The sequence below is a fragment of the Apiospora aurea genome (assembly GCF_038362705.1).
Source record: "Apiospora aurea strain CBS 24483 chromosome Unknown utg000005l_segment0_segment0, whole genome shotgun sequence".
Classification (NCBI taxonomy): Eukaryota; Fungi; Ascomycota; class Sordariomycetes; order Amphisphaeriales; family Apiosporaceae; genus Apiospora; species Apiospora aurea.
The window spans coordinates 2,058,725-2,083,934 of NW_027117392.1; the positions used below are offsets into that span (position 1 = coordinate 2,058,725).

The following is a 25,210-nucleotide window of genomic DNA, read 5'->3' on the forward strand; positions in this document are numbered from 1 at the left end:
AGTAATGAATAGAGTTTCAGGATGACCTCATGGTGGCGCCGATTGAATAAGGGCCAATGCAATGGGCAGGTCTTTTGCTGGGCGCTCTCGGTACGACAGGACTTCCTAGTAGTATGTACTGTGGTAGTTGGCGGTAGTCGGGGTAGGCGCTGCCGATCGACAGTCGCCAAAGTGTCCGTGTCAGCCAGCCCAGCCGGTGGTTGGGGAACTTGGGGTTCGTGATTCGGTAACACCAAGCAACTGGACCGTGGAAGGCTGCATCAGCGCCTTGGTGCTGAGGTTGTCTAGTGCCATGCTATCAGGCGCCCGCGAGTCATGCCCCACGTGTATCTGAAGCGGCAATCCGAAACCGCCGGCCTAGCGAACGACCTTATCTGTCTCTGGGGGAGCATGACCATTCAAGCCGGGACCTCGCTACTGACCGAATACTTAAAAGTAGGTGCATCAACTTGGCAACACTCGCGGCCGTTTTTCGACCCTCGGATACTTACTCTATGCAGGCACTGCTTCCGAGCGAGTTAGAGTCGATAACCGATCTGGCAGGAGACCCCCCGAAAAGCGCGTTGCGTTCGATGCAGATGTCAGCAGCTTCAGCGTAGTGGTACACAGCTGATGTTATGCCGCAATCCTAATCCCGGGACCAGTCTGCCGGGCCCCGTTCCCGGCCCTTGAACATGCCACGACCCAAGAAACCTGGGGCGCCTGAACCGAAAAGAAGGAGCCGTAATGGGTGCTGGTCAGATGCTCTTCTTGGCCGATCATTAATTCTGGGGTTGACGTGACTAACCAGCTCTCTCAAGGCCCTGCAAAAACAGAAAGATCAAGTGCGGGGAGGAACACCCGAGCTGCTTGAAGTGAGTAATAATCTTTCCATCCATCTATCTGTCTGCCCGAGTCCCCCAAACATACACACAACCCGGAATTGGCCCCCCAGGCTGGACGGTATGTGCTTGTATACATACATACATACATACATATATGTATATATACCTGGGGTACAGTATAGAGAGCTGATGTGCTAATGCGGGACCAAGCTGCCAACGAGCCGGCGAGCATTGTGATTATAGTATCAGATTGAACTGGGATGGTCGCCGGGGAAAGCGGCCAGAGCCCGAGGGTGTCGACCCTGGCTCTGCGACCATAGCGTCATCACCTGCTTCCTCTATCCCGGCTAAGGGGTTCAAGTTGGTGCACCAGTTTCCGGCGACAGCCTCAAGTAGTGGGCGAAAGATTGAGCCACTGGGGGACCAGTGCCAGCCCCAGTGCCTCCTCCAGGGGTGGCGAAAGGGAAAACCACCGCCTCAGCTCCGGCCAGAGAAGCGTCCGTCACGACGCCACAGAGCCCGCGCGACGACCAACGTCCGAGTTCGAGCAAACGCATCAAGCTCGACAGCAACGCGGCCGCAGAATCCGCTGCTGACCACGGGCCGCTCTTCTCTCCGTCCTCGGCAAGCGGGGCGCCGGCAGTGTTCAAATGGGCCTTGCCCGTAGTCCCTTCGGTGGCGTCACCAGGCACGCCCACCACCGCATCTACGTACAGCGACGATGACACGAGCCAGGCTCAGCGTTCCGACCGGCTGTCGGCGACATCCCCTGACATCAGGCGGATGTCGGTCCATTCGCTTCTGTCTGGCCCTCCAGGCCTGCAGGGCTCTCAGGATGACTACGCCAGCCCTTCAAGTCTGCATTCCTCTAACACTCATACATCGCAGTCGAGCCAGTCCAGGTACTACGGCGTCGATCGGGGTCTACCTGACCTGGACCTCGGCAAGAACGATGATGGCAACGCGATAAGCTCTGGGGAGTCACCTTTCAGCCAGCGCGATAGGATGGAGACACCCTTCGGGGACTTCGATACGGACCAGCTGTTCGCGGCGGAGTTCGGATTCGGTGTTGATATGGATGATGCAACAGAAAAGACAGGAGGTTATTATGACAAACCTGTCACCATCTACATACCACCTCACCTCGAGCCGCTACCACCCAAGTAAGGGTCCTCCCACTCTCGCCCAGAGGCGCCTAAAATCACGCATGCTAACAGTTTACTGTAGACTTCTCAACAATCCTATGAATCTTCTGGTAAGTATCAGGTTCTCCGTTTTCATTCACTGTAGGGTCTGACAATATCGTATTATAGTACTTCGTAAGCCTTTTGACCACATCCATACCTGCCTCTAGTCAGTCTGTGGGCCACTGAATTGATCAACCATGTATAGCACCATTTTATTAACAATACGGCAAGAGGTATGATACGTCTGTTTTTCTGTATAATTCCCCGACATACCACGCGAATGACTCGAGAATCCCCATGAACCATGGGACATGGTGGCGTTCTATGATGTATACTGAACCTCTACTAACATCGCCCAGTACTTGTGCCATATGACGACCCGCAAGCAAACCCATTTCGGAACACTTTGCCTCTAATGGCCGTGAAGAACGATGATCTACTGGCTCTAGTACTTGCATACTCAGGTATGGACAATCCAACCCCCATATATTCACTTCTTACTCATGGCGAGGTACAGCCTCCCACAGAGCACGCGTCCTGAAACACCCGGAGCCAGAACTTCGTATAGCGACGTGGGTTACCGACATCTTCCCTACTTTACGGCAAGCTCTATCAGATCCGCGGAAGAACTTCTCAGACGCCAATCTCGCAAGCGCAATCATGCTGGCATCACTGGAAATTGTGTCACCCAAGATTTTTGGCTATAGTATCCCGTGGCAGAAACATCTAAGCCTGGCGCGAGAGCTCATCACAGCTCGACCCGGCGGTCTGCACTACCAAGGAAATTTCCGACAGGACAACGTCTGCTCGTTCCTCTGGAGTTGGGCTGCCTACCTCGATGTAATAGGGAGCCTGAGCGGAGGCCCCAAGGACTCTTCAACGGCATGGATGTTTGATTACGAGATAGAGGATAGGAGTGATGGCTATGATGAGATCGACTGCATCATGGGGTTCACGACTCGTTGCGTCTACTTGCTGGCCAAAATCGCCGACTTGGCCCGGAAATGCGATGCTGAGCGGCTCGCGCTGCAACAACAGCATCATGTCACGACGAAATGGAAGCCAGACCCTGAGACGTTTGAACTCGGGATCAAGCTCGAAGCCGACATCAAAGAAAGCATGAGCCAACCCCCGCGGCCCTGCAAGCATATCCACACCAAAGGCAACCTGGAGAAATGGGGCCGTGTCGGCCTCACCGCCACGAATAAGGCCTTCCACTGGGCCGGTCTAATTCACATATACCGCCGCATTCTGGGCAGGCCCTCCGAGGACGATGACGTGCAGATGGGCGTGAAGAAGATCATTGAGTGTTTTGATAGTATACGGCGCCATGGGACGTCGGAGCAGAGCATGCTGTTTCCCACGTTTACGGCGGGTTGCGACGCGCTGGAAGAGTCTCAGCGGGCTTTTTATCCTCGAGCGGTTTGAGACCGGGGAGGCGCATGGGATGACACAGGTAAGGGAAAAGCGAGCCATGCCCCCCCCCCTCCTTTTTTTCTTCTTCTCTTTTTCTCCCAGTGACTGACGTAGGTTCGGTACGTGTAGGTTCGTAAGGCGCGAAAATTGATGATGAAGGTTTGGGAAACGGGCCAACCTTGGGAGACTCTGTTGAGCACGGAGTTCATCGGATGATGCTTTGGAATATGTGGCTTCTCTTCATCTTCACGGGTTGGTATTTTGCTTTCTATCTGTTCGGCGCTTTCGCGTTTTCTGGACGTTCGGCTTTTTGGACCGTGGGTTGGTTCGGTCGGGATTGGATGAGGGCCGCAGTTATCGTAGCCAGCCCTTGGCGTTCGGTAGAGTATACCATGGGTGGCAATTCCGCTTGTTCTTTGTATTTGACTTGCTAGGAAGGCGTCGCAGAATGATTAGAAAATACAAAGATTCCGCTGCAGGAAGGAATAGGCTGAAGGACACTTGCCACGCTGACACGCTCCATGTGCCAGGGAAAGCTGTTACGTGTGGCATTTGATGATGGCCACTGCTAAAAGCAATCAAAGACAGCATATTCCCACGTATATCACTTGCCTCGTTGGCTCAGACAAGCCAAAGATCCCAACTGGAGGTTTGAGGAGCAGTGCTGGGGACAATACGAAGCCAGAACCAGACCGCTCATAGATCTACAAGCAGCTCCAATAGTCAGGCTTGGCTGGAGAAGAAGAAACGCCGCCAGTTATTTGATACTTATACTAACACCACCGGGATGGACCGCTCCAAGTATATATTACTTACGATATTAGGGCCGAAGGGCGGGATCTATGCCAGGAACAAGTGGCAAGGCAACTTCCGCAACTAGCGACGTGAAGAAATCGCCATGTTGCTCTGCCAGTGTCAACTAACCAAGATCTGCTGCGTCTCGATATCGTAGGACCTGTTACATTCTTCATCGTTATCCTAGGTTGGCCACGTGGTTGCCTCAACACAGACAGACAGGTCTCTGTACCCCAATGAGACAAGAAGGGTGTCTCGCTGGACTCGGTGTAAGATAGAGATAACTTCCCAATGTAAATAAAGAATCAACTTCAAATTTGACCCAGGGGCTGAACTTTACAGCCGGCTCTCTTGCTCTCTCTTGCTCTCTCTTGCTCTGGTTCGTGTCATGCTTGGGCGAGCGGCTACCTGCTGGTTTGTGGCGTCGAATCATGCGAGATACCATCTCTCCCAGAAGTAGAGACGTCTTCTTATCAGACCGACTTACACGTTGTATCTAACAGCACTTGAAGTACTCTACAAAAGCAGACCCCTGAGGGATCTTAGGGGACAGGGGAACGGTCTGTCCGAAAATGAGCTGTCGCAATTCCCGCCCAGTCGTCACGAACCATTGGTCTGAGCTCCGAGACATTTCGGGCAATAAGCATGAACGGGGCAAGGGCGAGGAAATTTTGGAGGAACTCGGTTGTTTGGTTTCTTTGCTGGTACCTTTTTCTTTTCTTTTTTTCTCCTTTCTTCTTTTTTTTTTTTTTTTTTTTTTTTTTTTTGGCACGATCGTTTATGGCGATCTCCAACTTCACCTGATCCATGGGTTTATTGTACACCTTGGTCCCGACTTCTTTGAAGTGCGGCGCGGCATCACGGGGCTGAGGTCGAGGAAGCGGGAAGGAAAGAAACAGGAGAGGGCAACCCTCACTGGACGATACCTATGAAGTGAAGTAAAGAAAAAGTCGGAAAGCAGAAAATGGAAATAGTAGGCAGTGGCAGTAGGGAAGGGCGGGCCGATGTTTAAGAAGTCCCCGTATATATGCGGCGCCCATGCCGTGGCGTAAGTACACGTAGGCCATATGTAGCTGTAGCTGTAGCTGTAGCTGGAGCGGTAGCGGTAGCTGGTGTCCGTGACCTGTCAACATTCCTCCGACAGGGCCATACCTGCTTGGCTCTGCAGTGCATTACATACCATGAAAAATGCTCGCAGTGAATGCAGTATGTGGTGATAGTTTCTGCCAGTCGTAGCAGTAGTGTCGTTGTATACATGTCTATGCAGTGTCACTTGCCATTCCATAAAGGTGTACTTACTTACTTAAGGCAGGCAGCCCCGGTTGAGGAGATCCTGATTAATAGGTAGACAGACGATGGGGGAGAAGAAGCCTCGATTTCGTGTGCGACCGACGTCCAAACAGCCACCCCGGCATCGACGCTAATGCAAGTAGCCGTGAGTTCATGCAAGAGGGCGGTGACAAACAGGGTCGGGAGCAGATTTGGGGATCGGGATCAGGGTCAGGGCCAGGGCCAGGGCCAGGGCCAGGGATGGACACGACGGTTGCATCGTAGCTACGGTGGCTGCCAAGCCCAGAAGGCGGCAAGAGGACAGCAGATGTTGGATCGTTCTATTGCACCACCACCACGAGTGCATGGGCAATAGATGGGTTGGAACTCTGCAAATTCGGATACTCTCTCCCCATCTGACATGCTGCGGCCTGACGCGCAAGAGTTGAGGGAGAAGCTGGATGTTGTGCGGCAAGTACGCTCGTTACTAAGCATCCATGTGCTGCTGCTTGCTTGCTCCCTTGCTCTTTCCTAGCCCCAACGACACGCATCAGCTTTGGCTGCCACACTACAGCAGCAGGCGAAGAACATCAATCATGGACCATACAGGCCGACTTTCTGCCACTCGCCTCGCCCGTATTCTTCAACGGGCACTGGAATGCGGGAGATGTTAGGCCCAGGCACGCCACGAGAGGGCCACACAGCACGTTTCCGGACATGCCATCACCAGCATTCCACAGCAGCCCGGACCAACAACCCGCTCGCATTTGCACATGACCCTCTTGACACACGACGGCAGGAATCCCCAGGGCAGCAACAGGCAACCGCACTTGCCTTCGGGCGAACACATGTGTCGTCCCCAAACTCCATACTCCTCGAACCCGAGATCGAATGGCGGGTTTGACCAGGTCGACTGGGCCATTGGTCGTGTTCAAGGTTCAAGTGAACTCGAAAATAATAAACACCCGGCTTGTATGTCTCCGATTAGTTGACTCCCCTGCCAGAGAAGAAGTAGTCCTCGGCTATGGCTATGGCTGTGGCTTATGACTGTGTCGGCGTCTGGAAGAGTAAGTGAGGCAGGCCTGCTTGTCTTCTCTTTGGGGGGGGAGATGACTGTCTTAGCCAGGGCCATCCAGCCCAGATATGTAGGAGGAAGAAGACGGCGGCGGCCCCAATCCTTTCTTCGCCTCTGGAATCGAGTCCCCTCGCAAGCAGACAGCCCAGGCGCCCAGTATAGTCCCTCCCGTTTCCCGAACAGGGCCTCGGAATGTACCGAGGACCCCCAGATTTCGGAAATAGAAACGCCCCTGCCCGAAGACGGGTGCGCAGCACGTTGGATTGGGCGCCAGAGATAATTCTGGCGTGTGACTGGCGGCCGGAGAGCGGTCCTTGTCCTTTCCTTCTGCGTTCGCTTCCATTCTGCTCGACTGTCTCTCACTCCATCCTCTCTGCCTGTCTTTCCCCCCTTCCCCCCATCCGTCCTCGGGCGGCTTCTTTCTTTCATCCTTCCGAAAGCGGTAATGGACGCCGCCCCTGCCACGCCCACAAAGCCGTTCGTTCACACTGGCAGATGGTCCATACAAAGTCCCGGCGTCCCAAGAAAAGGCCATGTACCCTTTTCTTTCTTCCGATGCTGTTGGTCGCTTCTCCAAAGAGCCTGTTACGCCGCGGGAACAACAGACTGGACATAGCAGAACAAGGCAAACAAAGCCGGTGCTCCAGCCCATCTCCCCCGTTCTCTTTGCCCGGCTTCCTTTGGCAGCACCTATACCTTGCCTCCGCCAAAGACCTTGTTACGTTGGGATTCTCTATATCGAACAGACAAAATAAACCAACATAAAGTCACCTTCTCTTTCGATCGGCCCTCGGCTCTTCTTTCACATCAAAGACAACCTCCCTTTAAGCCGGTAGTAGCAGCAGCTTTTGAACTCATCGGTACATTGCCTTACGTACACCCAGTAGCCAACAACACTAGTCCTGCGCGCCTGCGCTTCACCATTGAAGTAGTAGACGACGGTCCAAGCAGGCGGGAAGAGGGGAGAAGACCAAAAGCAAAAGGGGGGAGAACAAAGAAAAACTCAGAAGAGGCTTGTGCAGAGCACAGGTACAGCAAGGCTGCATCTAACTGTCTCCATCTGATACCGGGTGTTAGTGGCATTCGCCCAGGGGCGTGTACATGTCCAGCTCTCCAGCATCCTATCTGCCGGTCTGCTGTGTCTCCCCCTCCAATATCTATCTATCTGCCTGCATCTTGCAGCAGAGAGATCCCTCCCAGGCGCAGAGTAGGCAGACAGGAGGTGGATATATTACCACTTCGCATACAAACCTCTCTCCAAGAGGAAAGGGACAGCAGACGCGTCTCAATACCGCGCGCGTCTTTGAGCTGCCAGGCAGAGACGGCCGTCCATCACCACACAGGTTAGTTTCCTCCCAATACTGCGTGACATCTCATTCTTTTTGAGCCTCTTGTCTACACGCACACCCCGCCAGGCCCTGTCCCCCAGCACCCTCCCACTTCAACCTAACAGCAGAAGCAGTACAAGACAATCCCACGTCTTGTGTGTTTTTGATAGGTCTTTCCACTAATCCCACCGCCCCCTACCGCTCCCTCTGTATCTTCGTATCATTCACGTAGGGAGATACACACGCACACATAAACATTACCTCTCTACATGCACGTACATGGCGCTACAGACGCAGCTCTGTAATACAAGCGACATCGCCCTCTGCTAGGAGCCAAAAACAGGCATCGCAGCCCACAGCCATCTGGATAACGCTTGAAGTATACATCAACTGACAAGAGTTTCTGAAACCTCAGGCGCAACCAGACGACGTATTCTCACCCCCTTGTCTCTCCCGCGCAGTAGACCAACCTGATAGAAGCGCCGACTGCCTCTAATCTTGCTGTTCCGTCATATTGTCGTCGACGCTTTCCAAAATAATCACCGTCCCCATCTCGCAACACCCCGGGCTCAGATTTTGCCCACACCCTTGCGCGGCAACCCCGTGACATTCAGCACACAGACACACCGCTATCACAGCTGCTAAGGTGCGGACCGGGGCCTTGGTTCAGACAAGACACTAACCGGGCTCACAGCTCACAGTCTCTTATCCAGAGACACGCAGTGCTCGGAGAGTGAGAAGGAAACGTAGCAGCAGTGGCCCGCTACGACTTCACCATCCGACCGGGAGTCTTCGCTACCTGGACCCTAGCTAGGTCGCATGATCACTCATCACACCGTCACGGGCCAGTCCATGCGAGCCAGAGCCGCAACGGCGAGTCCCCATTGACCTTACGAGAATCTAGTCCTAATATTGCCCTGCCTTACATCTAATATCTAATCTCCTATATTCGCACCCTGCTTCCTTGGAAACCTCCTTGTCTCCAGGAAACAGGAACAGTCTCGAGAGACTTAATACTTTGATCGAAGGAGACATGGCGAACACAAGACCCGCCTCCCCGGCGCCTTCGCAACACCCCGATGCAGGCGCAGACTTCTCCAGTGGGTTCCAACATCTCGTCAACTACAACCAGTCCGCGCCAGCTGTCGGCGTGCCATATCCTCCTCGCCACCAAACACAGAGTCCCTTTAATAAACATGGCGTGCCCATGTACCCCAGCCCCTATGAGGGAACGCCGAGCCATGGAGGCACGCCTGGTTACTACCATGACGACAGCTTCGACTCGCAATACCCAGACCCGGATCCCGGATCGGTAAGTGCAGCCTCTTCTTATTTTGACCCTACGCGGCTTGAAATGCCCGGCAAGTCTCAAAAGGAGATCCAGACTAACTCGGAGAAAAAGATCACTCCTCATTCGGGTTTTTACTCGCCGCCCATGCCCCCAGCGAAGCGCTATGCTCTGCGCCACTCGACGGCGGCGGCGGCCGAATCGGATCCGTTGCGCAGCGTTCAGTCCGGCGGCGTCTCCAAGCCGAAACCGAAACCGAAGCCCAAGGCCAAGGGAAAGAAGAAGCCTGCGAACGATTCAGATCCCAAGTTCAACTTCGACGAGCCCCTTTCAGTCATGTGCAAAAGGGTGACGGACGTGACGGACGCCGACATCGAAGCGTGGGTGAACCGGTCGATCGAGACGCGGCGGCGCGAGGTGGAGTCGGACAAGAACCACAAGATCAAGCGGCCGATGAACGCCTTCATGCTGTACCGCAAGCACCACCAGAACCGGGTCAAGATGCGCTTCTCGCACGAGAACCACCAGATCGTCTCGGCCGTGTGCGGGCAGGGGTGGGCCCAGGAGCCCAAGGAGGTCATCGAGCAGTACAACGACTGGGCGCGCATCGAGCGCGACAACCACGCCCGCGCCTTCCCCGACTACAAGTTCACGCCCTCCAAGTCCAAGAAGGCCAAGAAGCCCGGCAGCGGTTTCGACAGCGACGAGGACTGGGAGGTGCCCGAGCCCAAAGACGTCTTCGACGGCGGCCTTCCGGTGGCCCCGCGCATGCAGAATTCGCGGGCGCGCAGTGCAGACCATCCCGACGCCGACTACCACCCCGGCGGCGGCCGGGCCGTATACTCGCCGTACCAACACCACCCGTCGCATGCGCGTACCATTTCGCACTACAGCTACCAGAACCCCAATAAGCCGCTGCCGGCCGGGTACAACACGGCCTTGCCGCAGAGCGAGTACTATGCGCAAAGCGTGCAGACGGTCGGGCCTCCTCAGCACTACGGCCACCAACAGGGCATGCCGCATCCGGGCTACCACCACGAGAACGTGTACATGATCAAGACGGCGCAGCCGGCGCCCGTCATGCATCATCACCACGCCGGCACGCCGAACCACCTTCCCTATTCCCACCACGGCACGCCTGTGCCCCTATCCGACTCGCCCTACGACTACCCGCCCTCTGCCACCATGTCCCCCCATCAGTCTTCGCTACCGCCACCGGATCACCACCATCAACACCACGACTTCTCGTCTGGCACGCCACATCCGTCGTCAATGCACGGCGGCTACGGCGTACCACCACCCGACACGGGCGGCAACGACTTCTACAACGAGCTCCACGCGCACGACGACATCTTCAACCTCGGCGCGGACCACCAGCACTATATGGGCGACATGGGCACACCCGTGAGCGGGGCGCCCGGGGACATGGATGACGGCCACCACCACTTCATGGACCCGAGTGCGTTCGACCCGGCGCTGACGGGCACCGGCCTGGGGGTGGCGGCGCCGTTGGGCGACCTCGATGCGTTGGACCCGTCGCTCCAGGAGTCGGCCGACTGGAGGACGCAGGAGCTGGACGACCGAGCCATGAACGAATTGCTCGAGGGATCGACAAACAGTCCGATCGATACTATAGCAGTAGCACCTCTGAGTGGCGCTGGCTCAGAAGCCGGTGGCGGTTAAAGAGACAGACATGTTTTGTGTTAGAGAAGAGTTTCGGCGTGGTGTGATGTGTTTGTTGGTATGCATGGGATAAACGAGCCGAGTGGGCGCCAGAGAAAGGGGTTTCGACTATTGTATCTATTATTCCCTTCTTGCCCCCTTTTACATGATGCATCTTCCTTGGATAACGGGGGGTTCTGCTACATCGGTCTGGTCAATAGGGGCGGCTACATGGATTTGTTTCTGTATGATACAGACCAGGGGGTTGGGAGTTCGGGGACCATAGAAGGGAAACGAAGGTCAAATTTATGCTCTCAAAGCATGAATGAAGTAGTAGGAAGAAAGAGGCGAGGATCTGCCTTCTTGTCAATTTAGAAAGATACCCAATGAGCCACATAAAGATGAACTTGGAGACCAACCTCTTGTTTCTCGTCTCTTGCCAGCCTGTCCAGAAGATAATGATGTGAAACACGCTGTAAATGTATCGTGGCCTACCTACTTGGCACCTCTGTCGGGTCATTGTTCCCACCGTCTGGGCATGGACTGTCCCGTGCTTGAGCTTTCGTATCTACAACGGCCACCCGGAAAAGGGGGCAGGGGTGGGGGCGACCATGACTCCAACAAAGAACATTGACAGGTCAAGAAGTAACACTTGGGTGTCTTTGTGAGTAGTAACATTAGCCCGAGTGTATCGGCAACGAGCATGGCATCTGAAAACTTGATATCATCTTCCTCACCTCGAATTCTTTATGCCATGAGCCCTCAGATTCCGGTATCCCTTCCATTCCCAGCTCAGGAGTAGTGCCTTTCTCATAGAGCTTCAAGACCACTTACACACTACAGCGGCTGCTATGTCATGATACATCTCATTATCTTGAGTGACCTGTCAAGCATCCATACGTAAAAGACTGCCCGGGGGCCGCCATCTGTTTCATCTCCCTATTTCATTCGGAGACCGAACCAATACTCGCTGCGCTACGCTATAATTCATCCCTCAGCCGTTCAGGCTCCTGAGGTACTGCGATCTCCTCTACCTCATCTACCTCCAGGATGCGCTCCGTTAGGCCGGGTTCCTCTTCTACCTCTGGGATGCGCTTGTTTGGGCTGGGTATTTCATCGTCGTCTCGTTCCCTCAGTAGTGTCTCGTCCTTGGACTCGTCAATGATTCGTCCGACTTGATCAATCATATCAACCATGGATTCTGGATCAATGGGTTCGGGCGACTCTCGAGTTTTCTCGTGATCCACCACGATCGTAGGGACATCTTTGTTGTTCATCTCAGCCGACGGAACGCCCGATTGAACGCTGGAAGAGCCTGCCACATCCTTGTCCGCGCCGCGGTGCCGAACGGAATTTGTCACTGTGACTCCGCCACGGAAGAGTGTCCTGACGGGCAGCCATATCAACCACCACATCGGGCCATACAGAAAGCGCCGGTACACAAGCCAGCAGAGTGTCCCCGCGAGGAGATAGAAGGCTGTCTCCAGGTACCAGGTGTCGCTTTTCTGGCTCTTCAGCAAAGTTCCCAGTAGATCTCGCGAGCGGGTAAGTACACTATCCAGGCTCGAGTACGAATCGGATAGCTGCGCCAGTGCAGCCGTAGACTCCTTCAGCGTCGTGTGCGCAAAATCGCTCCGTGACAGCTCGGCCACCATCATGTCGTGGGTCCTTCGTAGTGCTACTGTAACGTCATTGGCAGCTGACACCGTTTGCTCGTCCTTGGTCATGTCGGACCGCATCTTCTTCCTCCGCCTCACGGGCGGTTGCTGCTGCTGCTGCTGGTCGGATGCCGGAGATGATGCGCCAGATCGCAACTTGGGCGACGCAGCCAAAGTTGCCAACAACAGCTGTCGCTCTTTCCGCTGGGCAGTCTCTCGGTTGCGCTTGGCCGACATCTGGGCCTTGCGGAAGGATGCGCGGCAGGTGGCTAGCTCCCCCATTAATCGCTCCACCCCGTCCGTTAACCTGGCCTTGTCGTGCTGCTTCGGGGGCCGGTGGGATGTGATGTCTTCGTGGAGCAGCTCCAGGTCTTCGTTCTGTTCGCGTATGATCTGGATGATTTCAGTGCTGAGCTCCGCGCTGACATCGTCGTCATCGCCAGCGGCCAGGGGTACCGAGCCGGGCTGAAAGTCGAAGTTGGCGAGACGCTCGATGAGCTCCCGCAGCTGGGACATGGCATCTTGCAAGGATGTGAGCCGGTCGTGCAGTTCCGCGAACCGCTGTTCTCGATCGTCGGTCGACATGGTGGCTTGCTTTCTCAAATGGGCGTTTTGGGTGTTGTAGTAAAGTAGCAAAGTCCAGATGCGAACATGTCCTGACCGAGGAGGACACCTCGACTTACAAGTCAAATGCAGGGATACAATGTGGCTCTAGGCAAGTACTTGAATTGCTCGGGCATTCGGTGACGTTGGTTTTAAAGAAACCCCGGAGCTAGCACTGCCACACTTTGCGGTACCACCAGCCACAGACCAGCTGCCAATTGATCGCGACCGGCGTCTGAGATTTGAAGGATGTACCTATCTCGCAACGTTAGGCATTGCAACCTTAGCGAAAACCACCTTGCATGTCGAAGGAAGCTCCGTTAGAACAGCACTGACCGGCTTCCAGCTCAGCGCAATTGGGTCCCAAGTGAGTGTGCGGGAGACTCGACTGTTCCTGGCAGGGAGGATGCTAATTCCAGCGCTGCAGCAGTCGCAATCATGATCACCAGGTTCATCACCGAGGTGAACACCAAGTTCAACCCGTTCTCAACAGCCGCCCGATCGACGCGACTGTTCCTGTCGTCATTGCCGGCCAATGCACGGAATCAAGGCATGAAGATCGACACCAAACTCTTGCCGCGCACCTCGGCCGATCCTGCGATGCTCCAGGTCAAGTTCAGTACGTTCGACCCCTCCGAGCTGCAGGAGGTGTGATTATTGCCATCTCAGTGCTAACAGGTGCATTTATTCGCAGAGGACGGCAAGGAGATGAACTTGGATGGCGCAAAGTTGGGAATCAAGGGAATCATCGAGGAGGTGGATCGTCATTCCCGGTTTCTGCAAAAGCAGGCCGACTTGAACGACGGTTAAACGGACCGTGGTCGGCCTGTAAGGGAACAATGAGGCATTCAATGGCAAAGGCGTTTGGGTTATTTCCAGCAGAAACCTCCCATGGTACAAATGCCGCGGCATATTTGGTGTGGGATGCAGTGTACGAGAGAAAGACGTGATACCTTCGGCGGCTGACCCCAGCTTGTACACACTACATTATATGCATAGAATGCGAGCTTGACCTCGTGGGCCATGGCAGCGATGCCTGTTGCCCTCTGCCCTCAATGCTGCATTCTGAGTCGAACAGGAACCGTTGCCGTAACGCCGACGGCGGAGCCTGTCCACGTTCCCGTCGCAATTTCTGTCTCCGTATTTGCTGACGGGGACACCGACCGTGGCAGCTCCCAGTCGATCTCGGATGCCTTTCAGGAAACACTGCCCTCGGGAATACCGCTTCCGCGCGCGGCGGGACCAGCAAAGTCTACCGAGCTTCAAGTCGAACATGATGCCCCTTATGTACTTTGGGAGCGGAAGGTAGTCCAAGAGTCTGTAGGCAAATGCTTCTTCAGAATACTTACGAGGGGCACCTCATACTTGCACCTGCGTCCCCTGAGTTGATAGATATACCAGCAAAATCAAGAGAACAACAGATGTATGTTATCAACCTTCAAAGTACGTTGTTTGGGTGAGGTCTATTTGAAGTATATTGGAGTAGGAGCTTTTCTTTTTTTTTTGTACCACGACCTAGGTTATGATGTATACTTAACCTACTTAAGTATGCATGCAATTGGGGGAGGGAATGAATATGCCCCACCATCCATCCATCTACAACCCCGCCAATTCTACAATTTCAACTGGCGCGTGTTCGGCCTGGCAAGACGCGACTAATTGATTTATATTCTGTACCTATTGTTCTCCCACTACCAATACGACTTTTGGTGTATGGGGTATTTTGTATGCTACTTGCTTGTCATCCCTGAGCTTTCCGCATCACCCCCGCCCCGAACCCGACTTCTCCAAGAGCCAACAGCACCTTGTGCACCATGGACATTGACGACATCCTCCGCGAGGTCGACCCCTCCTCGTCCGGGCTCCCCTCCGAGACGCGCGACCTCCAATCCCTAACCCGCGTCTGGGTTGCCGAGCGCTCGACGCCGGAGCTGCTGTCCTGGCCGACGGACGGGCTGGTGGAGCGCGTGAACGGCCGCATTGCCTCGCAGATCGAGCGGGTCGAGGCGCTGACGGGCGACATGGACCCCCGCAGCAACTTCGCCCTCATCGTCATCCAGACCGAGCTCGAGCGGTACAAGTTCCTCGTGCGCAGCTACCTGCGCGCGCGCCTCGCCAAGGTCGACCGCCACGCCCTGCACTACCTGTCGACGCCGGACCTGCGCGCGCGCCTCTCGCCCACCGAGCTCGCCTACGCTACCCGGCACCAGGCCCTGCTGCACAACCACTACCTGGCCTCCTTCCTGGGCTCCTTCGGCCCGACCCTGCAGAACCTCAACGACACGTCCGGCAACATCACCATGATCGACACCCCCGACCTGGAAAGCGCCGTCTTCATCCGGCTGCTGCGCGACGCCCGGGTCATGGGCAAGGGCGTCGACGCCGACGGCGACGTCCAAGGCAGGACCGGCGACATCATCATTCTCAGGTGGTCTGATGCGAAGCCCTTGGTCGACACCGAAACCGCCGAGCTCGTTTGAGAACATACAACGCTGCTAAGCACACGGAGCTTTACACAAATGTTCTCTATGTTGAATGGGGGTAGTCTCAAGAGCAAAGCATCTACGAATCGCAGGGCCGTTGATGGCATCGCCGTCACGGTATCCCAACCCAATATTCCGTGGTTCGCCTCCCGAATGGTAGGTAGAATCCCAGAAGGTTGCGCCCGTCCAACTGGCACAGGCCAGGTACGTCATCCTATCCGTCGCCCCGGGAAAGCCTCGTCTTACAAGCAGTAGTAGTAAGCCAAAGTCCCCTGCAGCCACCCCTGCACTCCACAATGCGGGAAGTGCCAGGAACAAGGTCAACCGCTTGCGTCATCAGTTCTTGAAATCGTGAGTCGTAGCTGTTCTCTAAACAGAGACGATACACTATCTCCGACATGGGTTCGGTCTAGGGAATAAGGTATATGATGCCACGAGGCCGGGGAGAACGAGACAGGCTGCGTGTCTCGAGCTCCCCTATTCTATATGGGTACTGGGGTTGGATTTAGACCCTTTTCCCTTGCTTGAGAAGGTCCGAAACCTTTGGCGGCAGAACAAGAGCACTCCTGTCGTTGCGGCGGTGAAAGTCTACCAGAGAGACCGCCGTCTTTTCCGGTAGGTCTTCGTGTATGAAGTGGCCGGCCTCTGGAAAGACCTGCAAGTTGTACTTTCCTGCAAAACAAAAGTCAATAGAGTTCGCACCACGTCGAGAAATGGTGATAGTAGTCAGGGTGATAGGGTACAACGATTTACCTTGCATCTGGCCAATGGTCAACTCAGTGTCTAGTCTGTCTGTGCCTGCAAGTAACAGCAGCTTTCCGCCTCTTGCTTCCAGAAACTTCTTGCTCAAACCTACGAACCAGCCTTCCCAAAAGGGTTGCGTTTGCGCTAGATCCGTTCGCCATTTCCACGGCCGCGAATCACCCTCTGCTGCGGGTTCGTTGGTCAACAAACTTGGCACACTTGTGCGTGCCGCGGTGGAGTTTCGTAGAGTCCGTGATCGTACGTGCCATTCTATACCAGCTTCGAGGCTGGCGAAACCAGTCGGTCTCGTAGACAGGTATGTCTGCATGCTCTGTAGTGCATCCATTGCCGAACCTTCGACCACGTCAAGGACAGCGTAGCCTAGCTGCGCGTTTCCTAGCTGCGCAGATTTGGCGAGTTCCGTGACGACGGCGCCCCCGAGCGAGTGGCCCACTAATATGACGGGAGGCAGCTCTGCCCATTTCATTTCGGCCTTGGTCATCGTGATGACGGTCAGGAGGTCTTTGGCCAGGGTCCCCAAGCTCAAGTCAAGCTCCTCCCCCTCAGGCGTGACGGTCAAGCCGTGTCCCCGCGCATCGATTGACAACATGCCAGCAGCCGGGACGCGCTTGCGGATCTCGGATGCGCAGACGGCAAACGACAGGCCTGACGAGCCAGCTCCATGGTGCATCACAAACAGGGGACCCTTGTCGCCAGGGGATGTGAGATAGGCATGGAGGGTGAGGCCAGGCGCACTGCCAGGAGGTTGGAGGAACAGCTCCCGTTCAAAGTAGGTCGTCCATGGTATGGGCTGTAAAGTGCGCCCTCGTGGTACGCTGTTTTCCCTGTTAGCAGCCATTGCTGGGGTCGGGCGAGCTGGAAGGATTCCTGCTTGGTAAAGGAGTGGGTTTACCCTTGAGGCCTAGCAAACAGCTTCTGGCTGGGGGACGGTATGATTGTGCCTGTAGATGAGGCCGAGGAGGCCGAGGAGGAGTCATCGTCAGGATGAGACTCTGGGAGATCGGTGATGTAGCTGTCGGCCTCCTCCATTTCCTCCTCTCGCTCGTCGAAGGCCTCGGGACCAATGCCTGCAGTAAGCCGGGACTTGGCCCAGGCTTTCTGCAGATCGCTCATTACGAATTTTGGTCTGACGGATAAGTAGGTAGATTGGGTGGGTAGGTTGGGGGTTCAGAGGGTGTACAGGATTCAATGACTACGGCGCGAGGGGATGCAAGCTCCCCCAGGTAGATTCGTCGACGGTCCCCTGAGCCAGCTTGAAGTTTGCCGATAAGAAGTTGGAGTTGGCGGGTATGGAGCTGCTGTCTGCCGAATCCAAGGCCGCACGCAACCGGGGGGTGGTGATGAAGAATACGGCGGTCCCGACAGCAGGGTAAAGAGGCCTCAGGGGTTGAGACAATAAATTTGCCGCTTATTATTTCTCTTGCAATGTCTAGAGTCAATGGCTTGTCCAGACAAAGCATGGCGGCTGTTTGTCGCATGGAAGTACGTGGTGGTTCCCTGAGCCTGCCCTGTTAGTAGCCCGTCGAGAGACTGCCGTCTTAGCGGGGTTGACATCATCCCACCTGCCGCTTTCCAGCCAGTACCTCTTCGGTTTTATCCCCAATTTACACGCATGCCTACATCATACGTACATGTATCAACAATTGCACCCATTGCTTTCCATGAGATGGATAAGATGCAGTTGTCTTCTATTAGGTAGAATAAATACATCAATCCCTATGCCTTTCCTATCCGGGACCTCTCGTGTCAATGTGTCGGCTGACCAATTGGGACGAATGCACAGAGGGTTCCATCAATCGGGCAAGATCGTTCCAAAGTGCAATAGGTACTTCAATACTTGAGGCACGTCGACGCACTGCAAGACAGAAGCTACCTACCCTAACTCCTCGACCTTTGGGCTCCCCGTTTTATTATGGCTAAAGGATAGAGTTGCACAGCTGTGAGATGCAGTTGAATCCACCGATCTCGGATTCCATATGGGAATATATATATGCGCCTAATGGCTCACTCTACCTGGGCCCCCGATAACAAGAATAAATAGAAATAAGACGTCGATACTTGTTGGTTCTTCTCGCCCCGGAGACCAGCAGTTGCCCTGCCACTTCCTGCCTCCGGCATTGAGTCACTTCCCGTCACCGTCAGAACTTGGGTGCAGGCCTGTATCCCGGGGAAGGACTTGACAGCACATGCTCGTCTCTATTTAGATATAGGCCGTGTTGTACCAAGCCCTGCCTCTGTCATGGAATGCGGATTTCCACCATAACCACCGAAGCCTGAGCGTCTATATAACAACACACCATGCTACGACGACTCGTGACGGTCCGAAAAGTCACCGGTATCCAACCCATCAAGGGCGCAGACCGGATCGAGATTGCTTTAGTGGATGGCTGGCAATGCATTGTAAAAAAGGGTGGGTTCCAGAAAGGACAACTAGGAGTCTTCTTCGAAATCGACAGCTTCCTCCCGGCCGAGGACCCGAGATGGGCCTTTCTGGAGCCTAACTTCATCGATTGGAACGGCCACCGAGGATTCCGGGTCAAGTCGCAGAAAATGCGCGGTCACATCTCCCAAGGCCTGCTGATCCCGCTCGGCGATTTCCCCGAGCTGACTGAGGTACTACAGAAGCTGGAGGACGAACATGGCCGAGAAGAGGCCGAGAAACTCTCCCAAAAGTCCTCGTTCGAGGACGTCCTGAAGGTGCAGAAGTGGGAGGCCATGCACAGCAAGACGAGTGGGTGGAGCGAGATCCCCAAGGAGCCCATCCCCTCCTTCATCCGCAGGACGGACCAGGAGCGCTGCCAAAACCTGCCCGACGTCTTCGAGGAGTGGAAGGATGAAATCTTTCAGGAGAGCACCAAGATGGACGGCTCGTCCATGACGGTCTACTTCGTGCGGAACGACAGCGAGAAACTCCAGGAATTGTCCGAAGCGGACGCCGCAAAGCAGCCGACGGTCGTCCAGCCCAACGGGCGGTTCAGCGTCTGCTCCCGCAACGTCGACGTCGCCGAGGACAACAACAATAGCGACACCGGACCGCAGTACTGGAGGGTCGCCAAGAGGAACAGACTGCCCGAGCAGATGGCAGGGCTGAACCGCAACCTCGCCGTCCAGGGCGAGCTATGTGGCGCCACGGTCCAGGGCAACTTTGAGGGCTTCCCCGCCGGGTTCCACGACTTCTTCGTCTTCGCCGTATGGGACATCGATGCCCAGAAGTACCTGCCGCCCAAGGAGACCGAGGCTATGGCGAAGCAGCTCGGGTTGCGGCACGTACCCGTCATTGGTTACTTCCCGCTACGGGAGATCGCCACCAGTGTGCCGGACCTGCTGCAGCGCGCCGAAGGGATCGGCTTGAATAAGAGGAAGAGGGAGGGTGTCGTGTTGAAACATGTCGGTAGTGACTTCAGCTTCAAGGCCATCTCAAACTCCTATCTGCTGAAACACGGGGAATGACCGAGTTTGCAGCACTACCTAAGTCAACTATACATAATGAGGTACACACATACACATAGAACTACAATACATATTCTGCGTCATTCGTCATAAACATCATAATCTCCTACTTCAGATCCTTCGTCTATCTGCTTTAGCGGCCCCTGCCATGACAGACACCTGGGCGGCTTCTGTCCCAATACTCGCGGTTTCCAGCACGTTTCCCAGTCTACACCGGCAAACTCCTGGTCACAGCCTGAGCCGCCTAGGACGTGCAAGACCGCGCAGTGTGGTGGGGCGTCCAAGTCCACCAGCTCCGGATCGTTGTAGACATAGCACTCGTACTCGAACAACAAGTCGATGTTCCTCAGCCTCGTGCCCAGGTGCAGCTCCCAGCTGCCCGTCTCCCAGCCATAGGTGGCTTGCTCGCCTAATAGCAGATCGTAGAACGTGCCCATAGTGAGCTGCTGCTGCCCCTTGATGGCCGACGAGGGCGAGGGCAGCTCGACCTGAAGGTACTCCACCGTGTCGCTGGTCTGCGTCGTGTAGTTCTTGACGATCTCCAGCTGCGTAATGGCCCCGCCGTCTCCGGCCAGCAGAGGGAGACGCCGCCAGCTGGCCTCCGGGCGAAGGTAGAGCTCGCGCTCGGCCTCGTCCTGCGCCCAGGGCAGACGCCGGAAGGGGAGGGTGCAGTCGCCCTCGAGCGAGAGGTAATAGTAGACGTTTTTCGCGCGCTCTTCTGCCGTAAACGCGGCCGTGGTGTTGAAGAGAGGCGCGAACCTGCGCTGGAGGAAAGGGTGCAGGCAAGGTTTCTCTTGCCGCTGGGCGCTGCTGAGCGAGGTCTGCTGTGCCGAGGTGATCATGTCTTGAACGATACTTCGAAAAAGCCTCGAAGTTGCCTGACTCAAAAGAAAGGCCCGGAAGTCCACGTGACGAACATATTGCAGGATGTGAATGAGTATCTCGGTTGGGAGATAATGCAACTGCGTCATCTTGACTTTGAGTATCATACGCAAAAAGGGGGGGTATTGTGTTTTTGTGTGAAATCTGGTGTGTCGTCAAGTTCGTGGAATGAACGCTGAAGTCGCTGAAGGCGGAGAGCCCGCATTTTGAGTGCCACTTACTACTAACCGAATCTAAACTGAAAAGAGCAATATGGGATAGAGCCACATATTTACCCAAAAGGGGTATTTCTTGGAAATTCATATATTACACCCTGGAATGGACAGTAGACAGCAGACAGACAGAGCAGGGTCAGAAATGCCATAATCATGGTACAAGGCGATACAAAAAAGGCAAAGGCTTCATGAGGCAGCGCCCAGTTTTGCTGCAGAAAACCTTCAAATTCTAGCCCCTTTACCGGGATATAGCCAACTCCAACTCCATCAAATGCTAAGATGTATGTTTGTACGCCGTGTAATGCAAGATTCCAGTGTGATGTGCCACTCAGGCAGAAATCGCCATGCCTTCTGCCTTCTCCGACTGGGCCGGGGTAGTTGTGGCGACACCCCGTGCCGACAGGGGCTTCTTTTCCTGCGCGCGATATTCGGCCTTTTGTCCACCCGCCGCCATTGCTGTTTTGTTGCTGGGTTTCGCTTCTGGCTTCTTGGCGCCATTCGGGTAGATGTCAAGCTTGTTGTCCACGTCACGGGCCTGGTCCAGGAGATGCTCAAAGCCGAGCATCTCGCAGGTCTTCGTATAGCTCTTGCACGCACTAATAAGTTTGTACTCGGGCTGTTTGCCTGGGATGATCTGGCAAAGCAAGTACTTGGTATTGCCGAACCTATTTTCGACATCCATGCAGCATCGCAGGTACTGCTCCACCACCTCTTTCCAGGGCGCAACACCTCCATCGGCCTTGGCCCGGAAGCAGCTCGAGTTCTTCTCAGCACACGTTGCGATCATGGCCCCATCAGTGCCGTGCTCCTCCATCAGGCTTAAAGCATGATCACGGCCTTCTACGTCACCGTTCATCACACAAGCGACACCGGCCTCATGGCAGACACCGGCCACCATGCGCAGCTGCTCGCGAATCGCGCGCTCTCTGGGGCGCATCGGGGTCGTACGGCAGTGTATCGTCAGACCGGTGATGCCAGTTGCGACGAGTTTGCGAACCAAAGCCTCCGTTTCTGCAGGCGTCTCGAGCAGCCTAATCTTGACGCTTATTCCAATTTCGTGCTCGGATCCCACCTTCTGTACCAAGGCCTCCAGTATAGAGACAAGGAGGTCCGGGGTCTTGAGCAGAGCAGCACCCATGCCGCAATGCACACTGAACGGCTTGGGGCACCCGGCATTCACATCGATCCCAGCGACGTCGGCAGCGACAAGCTTTGCTGCTTCGACGGCCAAATCGGGGTTGGAAGTGCCGAGCTGGAAGATGAGTTTCCGCCCCTCTCGTTCCGGGTGTATCTGAAAGATGATGCTCTCCTTGGCATCCGGGGAGGTTGCTTCGCGCCCTGATGGGGCTTTCGCGTCCACATAAGTGTCTTGGTGTCCTCGTGAACCTTGCGGGTGGTGCCGATCATGGCTTTGTCCACGGTTTCGGGGCCTGAGTAATACATAGATTCGTCGTCAGTCGCAAGTTCCCAAATGCGCAAAGTAGATGCAAATACGTACCCCATACCAGGTCGGCTCCGTAGTGCAAGGCCAAGAGTCGCGACGGCAACTCGCCGGAGCGCACCATGGGCGCAAGAACGACTTTGCCGCGGTAGTCGACGCCGCGGCGGGGGATAGGAACCTTCTTGGTTTCGGTCGCCATAATGCTTCTCATAAACCGGCTGAGAAGGGACATGACACGGAAGAGGGATTTGGATGGAGGCGAGCGCGGAATCAAATTCTTGTGTTTCTAGGCACGCCTTTCTCCGAATCACCTACTACTGGTTTACTCACAATTCCCGGCGGGTCGGATCCGTCTAATCTAATCGGAAAAACCCCACCATTCCAAACGCTGCCGATGGTACCTTCAATGTTAGCTTGTAGAAGAACTTCATCGTTGCGTTTACATTGTTTGCATACCCGTAATGGACGCCTCTGGTCTGCATCTTCATTAGATTTTGAGTTCCGTATCATGTAGTTTTAGAACAGCCCCCATTAGTGAGTATGCCCTCAATCCCACCTCTAAACCGCTCTGTCTTGTGTGTCGGTGTACGTGAGTGAAATAGAATACCAGGTCGCTTCAGTGAAGCCTCGCCACCTGCCTACCTACCTACACCCGCCTGCATGCGCTGTAACGTCGAAAAACTAGACAGGCATTAGAAGAAGAACTACCCGAGGCATGGATGCCTGATTGGCTCGAGGCTAATCTGAAGTCTTCCCTTCACCCACCCGGTCAGTGCCAGTGCCCTGTGCTTGCCGTCAGTCGTTTCCGTTCCACGCTGTCCCTCTCGAGAGCCGTGGCTTGTGAGATAGATACCTCTGTAGCCGGCTGTTGTTGTGCACTACCCCCCACGCCTCACAAGGAAGCGGGAGCGAGCTTTGAGTGTATAAGGATAGGTATCTACATTTCCCAACCAACCTTATGCTGCCGCTTCGAGCGCCTGTGTTTCGTCGTCAGACACTCCCGCAGGCAATCCGGGTTCTGCAGCAGCAGCACCTCTCAAAATCTTTGTCGCCTCCGCGGTGCCTTAGTCATCCTTCCTGCTCCCCTTTACTAGCAAACCCCGCGGCCGGGCCAATCACACCATCGCAGCCTCCAAGCTGGCCGGCCAATCCAGCAGCACGCAGGGCCAGCGTAGCCGTAGCCGTACCCCTCCCCCTCCTACCCGCTCTAGCAGCATTTCCTCCGCCGTCCATTTCCGTCACAATAATTCTTCTGCCAACACTCCATCGCCCTTGTCTTCTTCTTCCTCCGCCAAAATAGCATCCCAACGCTCCGCCCAAATAGCTCGTCATCTCTCGAGCTCAGCGCCGCTATCAATCGACCAGAAGCTTCATCGTCCTCGTGACCCCTCCGCCACCATGGCCTACTCCGTCCGCAAGGTCGCCGCTCCCAACACCTTGGAGCACCGCGTCTACGTCGAGAAGGATGGCGTCCCCGTCTCCCCCTTCCACGACATTCCCCTCTACGCCGACCAGGAGAAGGGCATCCTGAACATGATTGTCGAGATCCCCCGCTGGACCAACGCCAAGCTCGAGGTCCGTCTGCTGCTACTATACCTGACCTTCCCGTTCGCCCCTCGAGCCTGTGCCTGCCGTGGTGGTTGATACGTTGCTTGTTTTGCTGACACGCGACTTTTGCCTACTAGATCTCCAAGGAGGAGCTTCTCAACCCCATCAAGCAGGACATCAAGAAGGGCAAGCTTCGCTACGTCCGCAACTGCTTCCCCCACAAGGGTTACCTGTGGAACTACGGTGCCTTCCCCCAGGTTAGTCTCATCCCTCCTTTCCCCCGAACGCGGCAGAGCCCAGCTCGATCTAACCTCGTTCTGCACATAACAGACCTGGGAGGACCCCAACTCCATCCACCCCGAGACCAAGGCCAAGGGTGACAACGACCCTCTCGACGTTTGCGAAATCGGCGAGCTCGTCGGCCATGTCGGCCAGGTGAAGCAGGTCAAGGTCCTCGGTGTCATGGCTCTGCTTGACGAGGAGGAGACCGACTGGAAGGTCATTGTCGTTGACATCAACGACCCCCTCGCCCCCAAGCTGAACGACGTCGAGGATGTCGAGCGCCACCTGCCCGGCCTTCTCCGTGCCACCAACGAGTGGTTCCGTATCTACAAGATCCCCGATGGAAAGCCCGAGAACCAGTTCGCCTTCACCGGCGAGTGCAAGAACAAGGAGTCCGTCTTGCCACCATTTCTCTTTGCGATATACCGCTTGCTAACTTTGCTGATAGGTACGCTTTCGATGTCATTCGCGAGTGTGGCGAGGCTTGGGAAAGACTCATCACTGGCAAGACCCCTGCCGGCGGTGTTTCCACGTAAGCAATCCAGAATCACTCCAAACTAACCAGACAATGAATACTAATTTGTCTCCCGTTCAGCACCAACTTGACTGCTGCCAACTCCCCCAGCCGCATCACCCAGGACCAGCTGCCTCCTCTGCCTTCCAACCAGGAGCTTGCCCCGGAGAAGATTGACGCTTCCATTGACAAGTGGTTCTTCATCAGCGGTGCTGCTGCTTAAATGTTGTATACACTTGGGAACTGATAGACAAAAAGTACTTGCGGGGATTTACCAACGATCAAAGGGGTTAGAGGTGGTTGGTTACTAAAAAACGGAAGCGTGTTGATAGAGAGCACCCCTATAACCCCTTACTGATCGTTGTTGCACAAAAATACAAATTCACTGCATATAAAAACCTCCAGCTTCTTGTCTCTTCACATATTGAATACGTCAGATGTACACGACGCCGTACTGGGCCATCGTAGATGTGCGCACTAATTCATGAACGTAGAAAATGGATGAATGATTTCCGTCTAAAATCA

General features: G+C 55.1%; 10 protein-coding genes across 10 annotated transcripts; 6 read left to right on the top strand and 4 right to left on the bottom strand.

Annotated features, from left to right (window-relative positions):
• Positions 1 to 674: 674 nt before the first annotated feature.
• PG986_007209 (uncharacterized protein) lies at positions 675 to 3,643 on the top strand (the record flags this gene model as incomplete). Its single annotated transcript, XM_066843431.1, has 8 exons — positions 675 to 736; positions 801 to 854; positions 1,035 to 1,365; positions 1,386 to 1,987; positions 2,052 to 2,110; positions 2,371 to 2,475; positions 2,529 to 3,433; positions 3,557 to 3,643. 8 exons carry the CDS (start codon positions 675 to 677, stop codon positions 3,641 to 3,643), a joined length of 2,205 nt encoding a protein of 734 aa, XP_066699543.1.
• A 5,284-nt stretch (positions 3,644 to 8,927) lies between these two features.
• On the top strand, positions 8,928 to 10,865 carry PG986_007210 (uncharacterized protein; the record flags this gene model as incomplete). The annotated part of the gene is made up of 2 exons (XM_066843432.1): positions 8,928 to 9,206; positions 9,345 to 10,865. 2 exons carry the CDS (start codon positions 8,928 to 8,930, stop codon positions 10,863 to 10,865), a joined length of 1,800 nt encoding a protein of 599 aa, XP_066699544.1.
• Positions 10,866 to 11,824: 959 nt separating this feature from the next.
• PG986_007211 (uncharacterized protein) lies at positions 11,825 to 13,087 on the bottom strand (the record flags this gene model as incomplete). The annotated part of the gene is made up of 1 exon (XM_066843433.1): positions 11,825 to 13,087. The coding sequence occupies one exon, from the start codon at positions 13,085 to 13,087 to the stop codon at positions 11,825 to 11,827; it is 1,263 nt and encodes a 420-aa protein (XP_066699545.1).
• A 456-nt stretch (positions 13,088 to 13,543) lies between these two features.
• Positions 13,544 to 13,915, top strand: PG986_007212 (mitochondrial 54S ribosomal protein mL53; the record flags this gene model as incomplete). Its single annotated transcript, XM_066843434.1, has 2 exons — positions 13,544 to 13,724; positions 13,800 to 13,915. 2 exons carry the CDS (start codon positions 13,544 to 13,546, stop codon positions 13,913 to 13,915), a joined length of 297 nt encoding a protein of 98 aa, XP_066699546.1.
• A 1,004-nt stretch (positions 13,916 to 14,919) lies between these two features.
• Positions 14,920 to 15,585, top strand: PG986_007213 (GINS complex- Sld5 component; the record flags this gene model as incomplete). Its single annotated transcript, XM_066843435.1, has 1 exon — positions 14,920 to 15,585. The coding sequence occupies one exon, from the start codon at positions 14,920 to 14,922 to the stop codon at positions 15,583 to 15,585; it is 666 nt and encodes a 221-aa protein (XP_066699547.1).
• A 508-nt stretch (positions 15,586 to 16,093) lies between these two features.
• Positions 16,094 to 17,466, bottom strand: PG986_007214 (alpha/beta hydrolase family domain-containing protein; the record flags this gene model as incomplete). The annotated part of the gene is made up of 3 exons (XM_066843436.1): positions 16,094 to 16,260; positions 16,342 to 17,168; positions 17,246 to 17,466. 3 exons carry the CDS (start codon positions 17,464 to 17,466, stop codon positions 16,094 to 16,096), a joined length of 1,215 nt encoding a protein of 404 aa, XP_066699548.1.
• A 1,185-nt stretch (positions 17,467 to 18,651) lies between these two features.
• PG986_007215 (DRB0094 family RNA ligase) lies at positions 18,652 to 19,803 on the top strand (the record flags this gene model as incomplete). The annotated part of the gene is made up of 1 exon (XM_066843437.1): positions 18,652 to 19,803. The coding sequence occupies one exon, from the start codon at positions 18,652 to 18,654 to the stop codon at positions 19,801 to 19,803; it is 1,152 nt and encodes a 383-aa protein (XP_066699549.1).
• An 80-nt stretch (positions 19,804 to 19,883) lies between these two features.
• PG986_007216 (uncharacterized protein) lies at positions 19,884 to 20,774 on the bottom strand (the record flags this gene model as incomplete). Its single annotated transcript, XM_066843438.1, has 1 exon — positions 19,884 to 20,774. The coding sequence occupies one exon, from the start codon at positions 20,772 to 20,774 to the stop codon at positions 19,884 to 19,886; it is 891 nt and encodes a 296-aa protein (XP_066699550.1).
• Positions 20,775 to 21,228: 454 nt separating this feature from the next.
• PG986_007217 (uncharacterized protein) lies at positions 21,229 to 22,540 on the bottom strand (the record flags this gene model as incomplete). Its single annotated transcript, XM_066843439.1, has 2 exons — positions 21,229 to 22,286; positions 22,399 to 22,540. The coding sequence occupies 2 exons, from the start codon at positions 22,538 to 22,540 to the stop codon at positions 21,229 to 21,231; spliced, it is 1,200 nt and encodes a 399-aa protein (XP_066699551.1).
• A 1,199-nt stretch (positions 22,541 to 23,739) lies between these two features.
• PG986_007218 (inorganic pyrophosphatase) lies at positions 23,740 to 24,908 on the top strand (the record flags this gene model as incomplete). Its single annotated transcript, XM_066843440.1, has 5 exons — positions 23,740 to 23,916; positions 24,027 to 24,146; positions 24,220 to 24,563; positions 24,620 to 24,703; positions 24,767 to 24,908. 5 exons carry the CDS (start codon positions 23,740 to 23,742, stop codon positions 24,906 to 24,908), a joined length of 867 nt encoding a protein of 288 aa, XP_066699552.1.
• Positions 24,909 to 25,210: the final 302 nt, after the last annotated feature.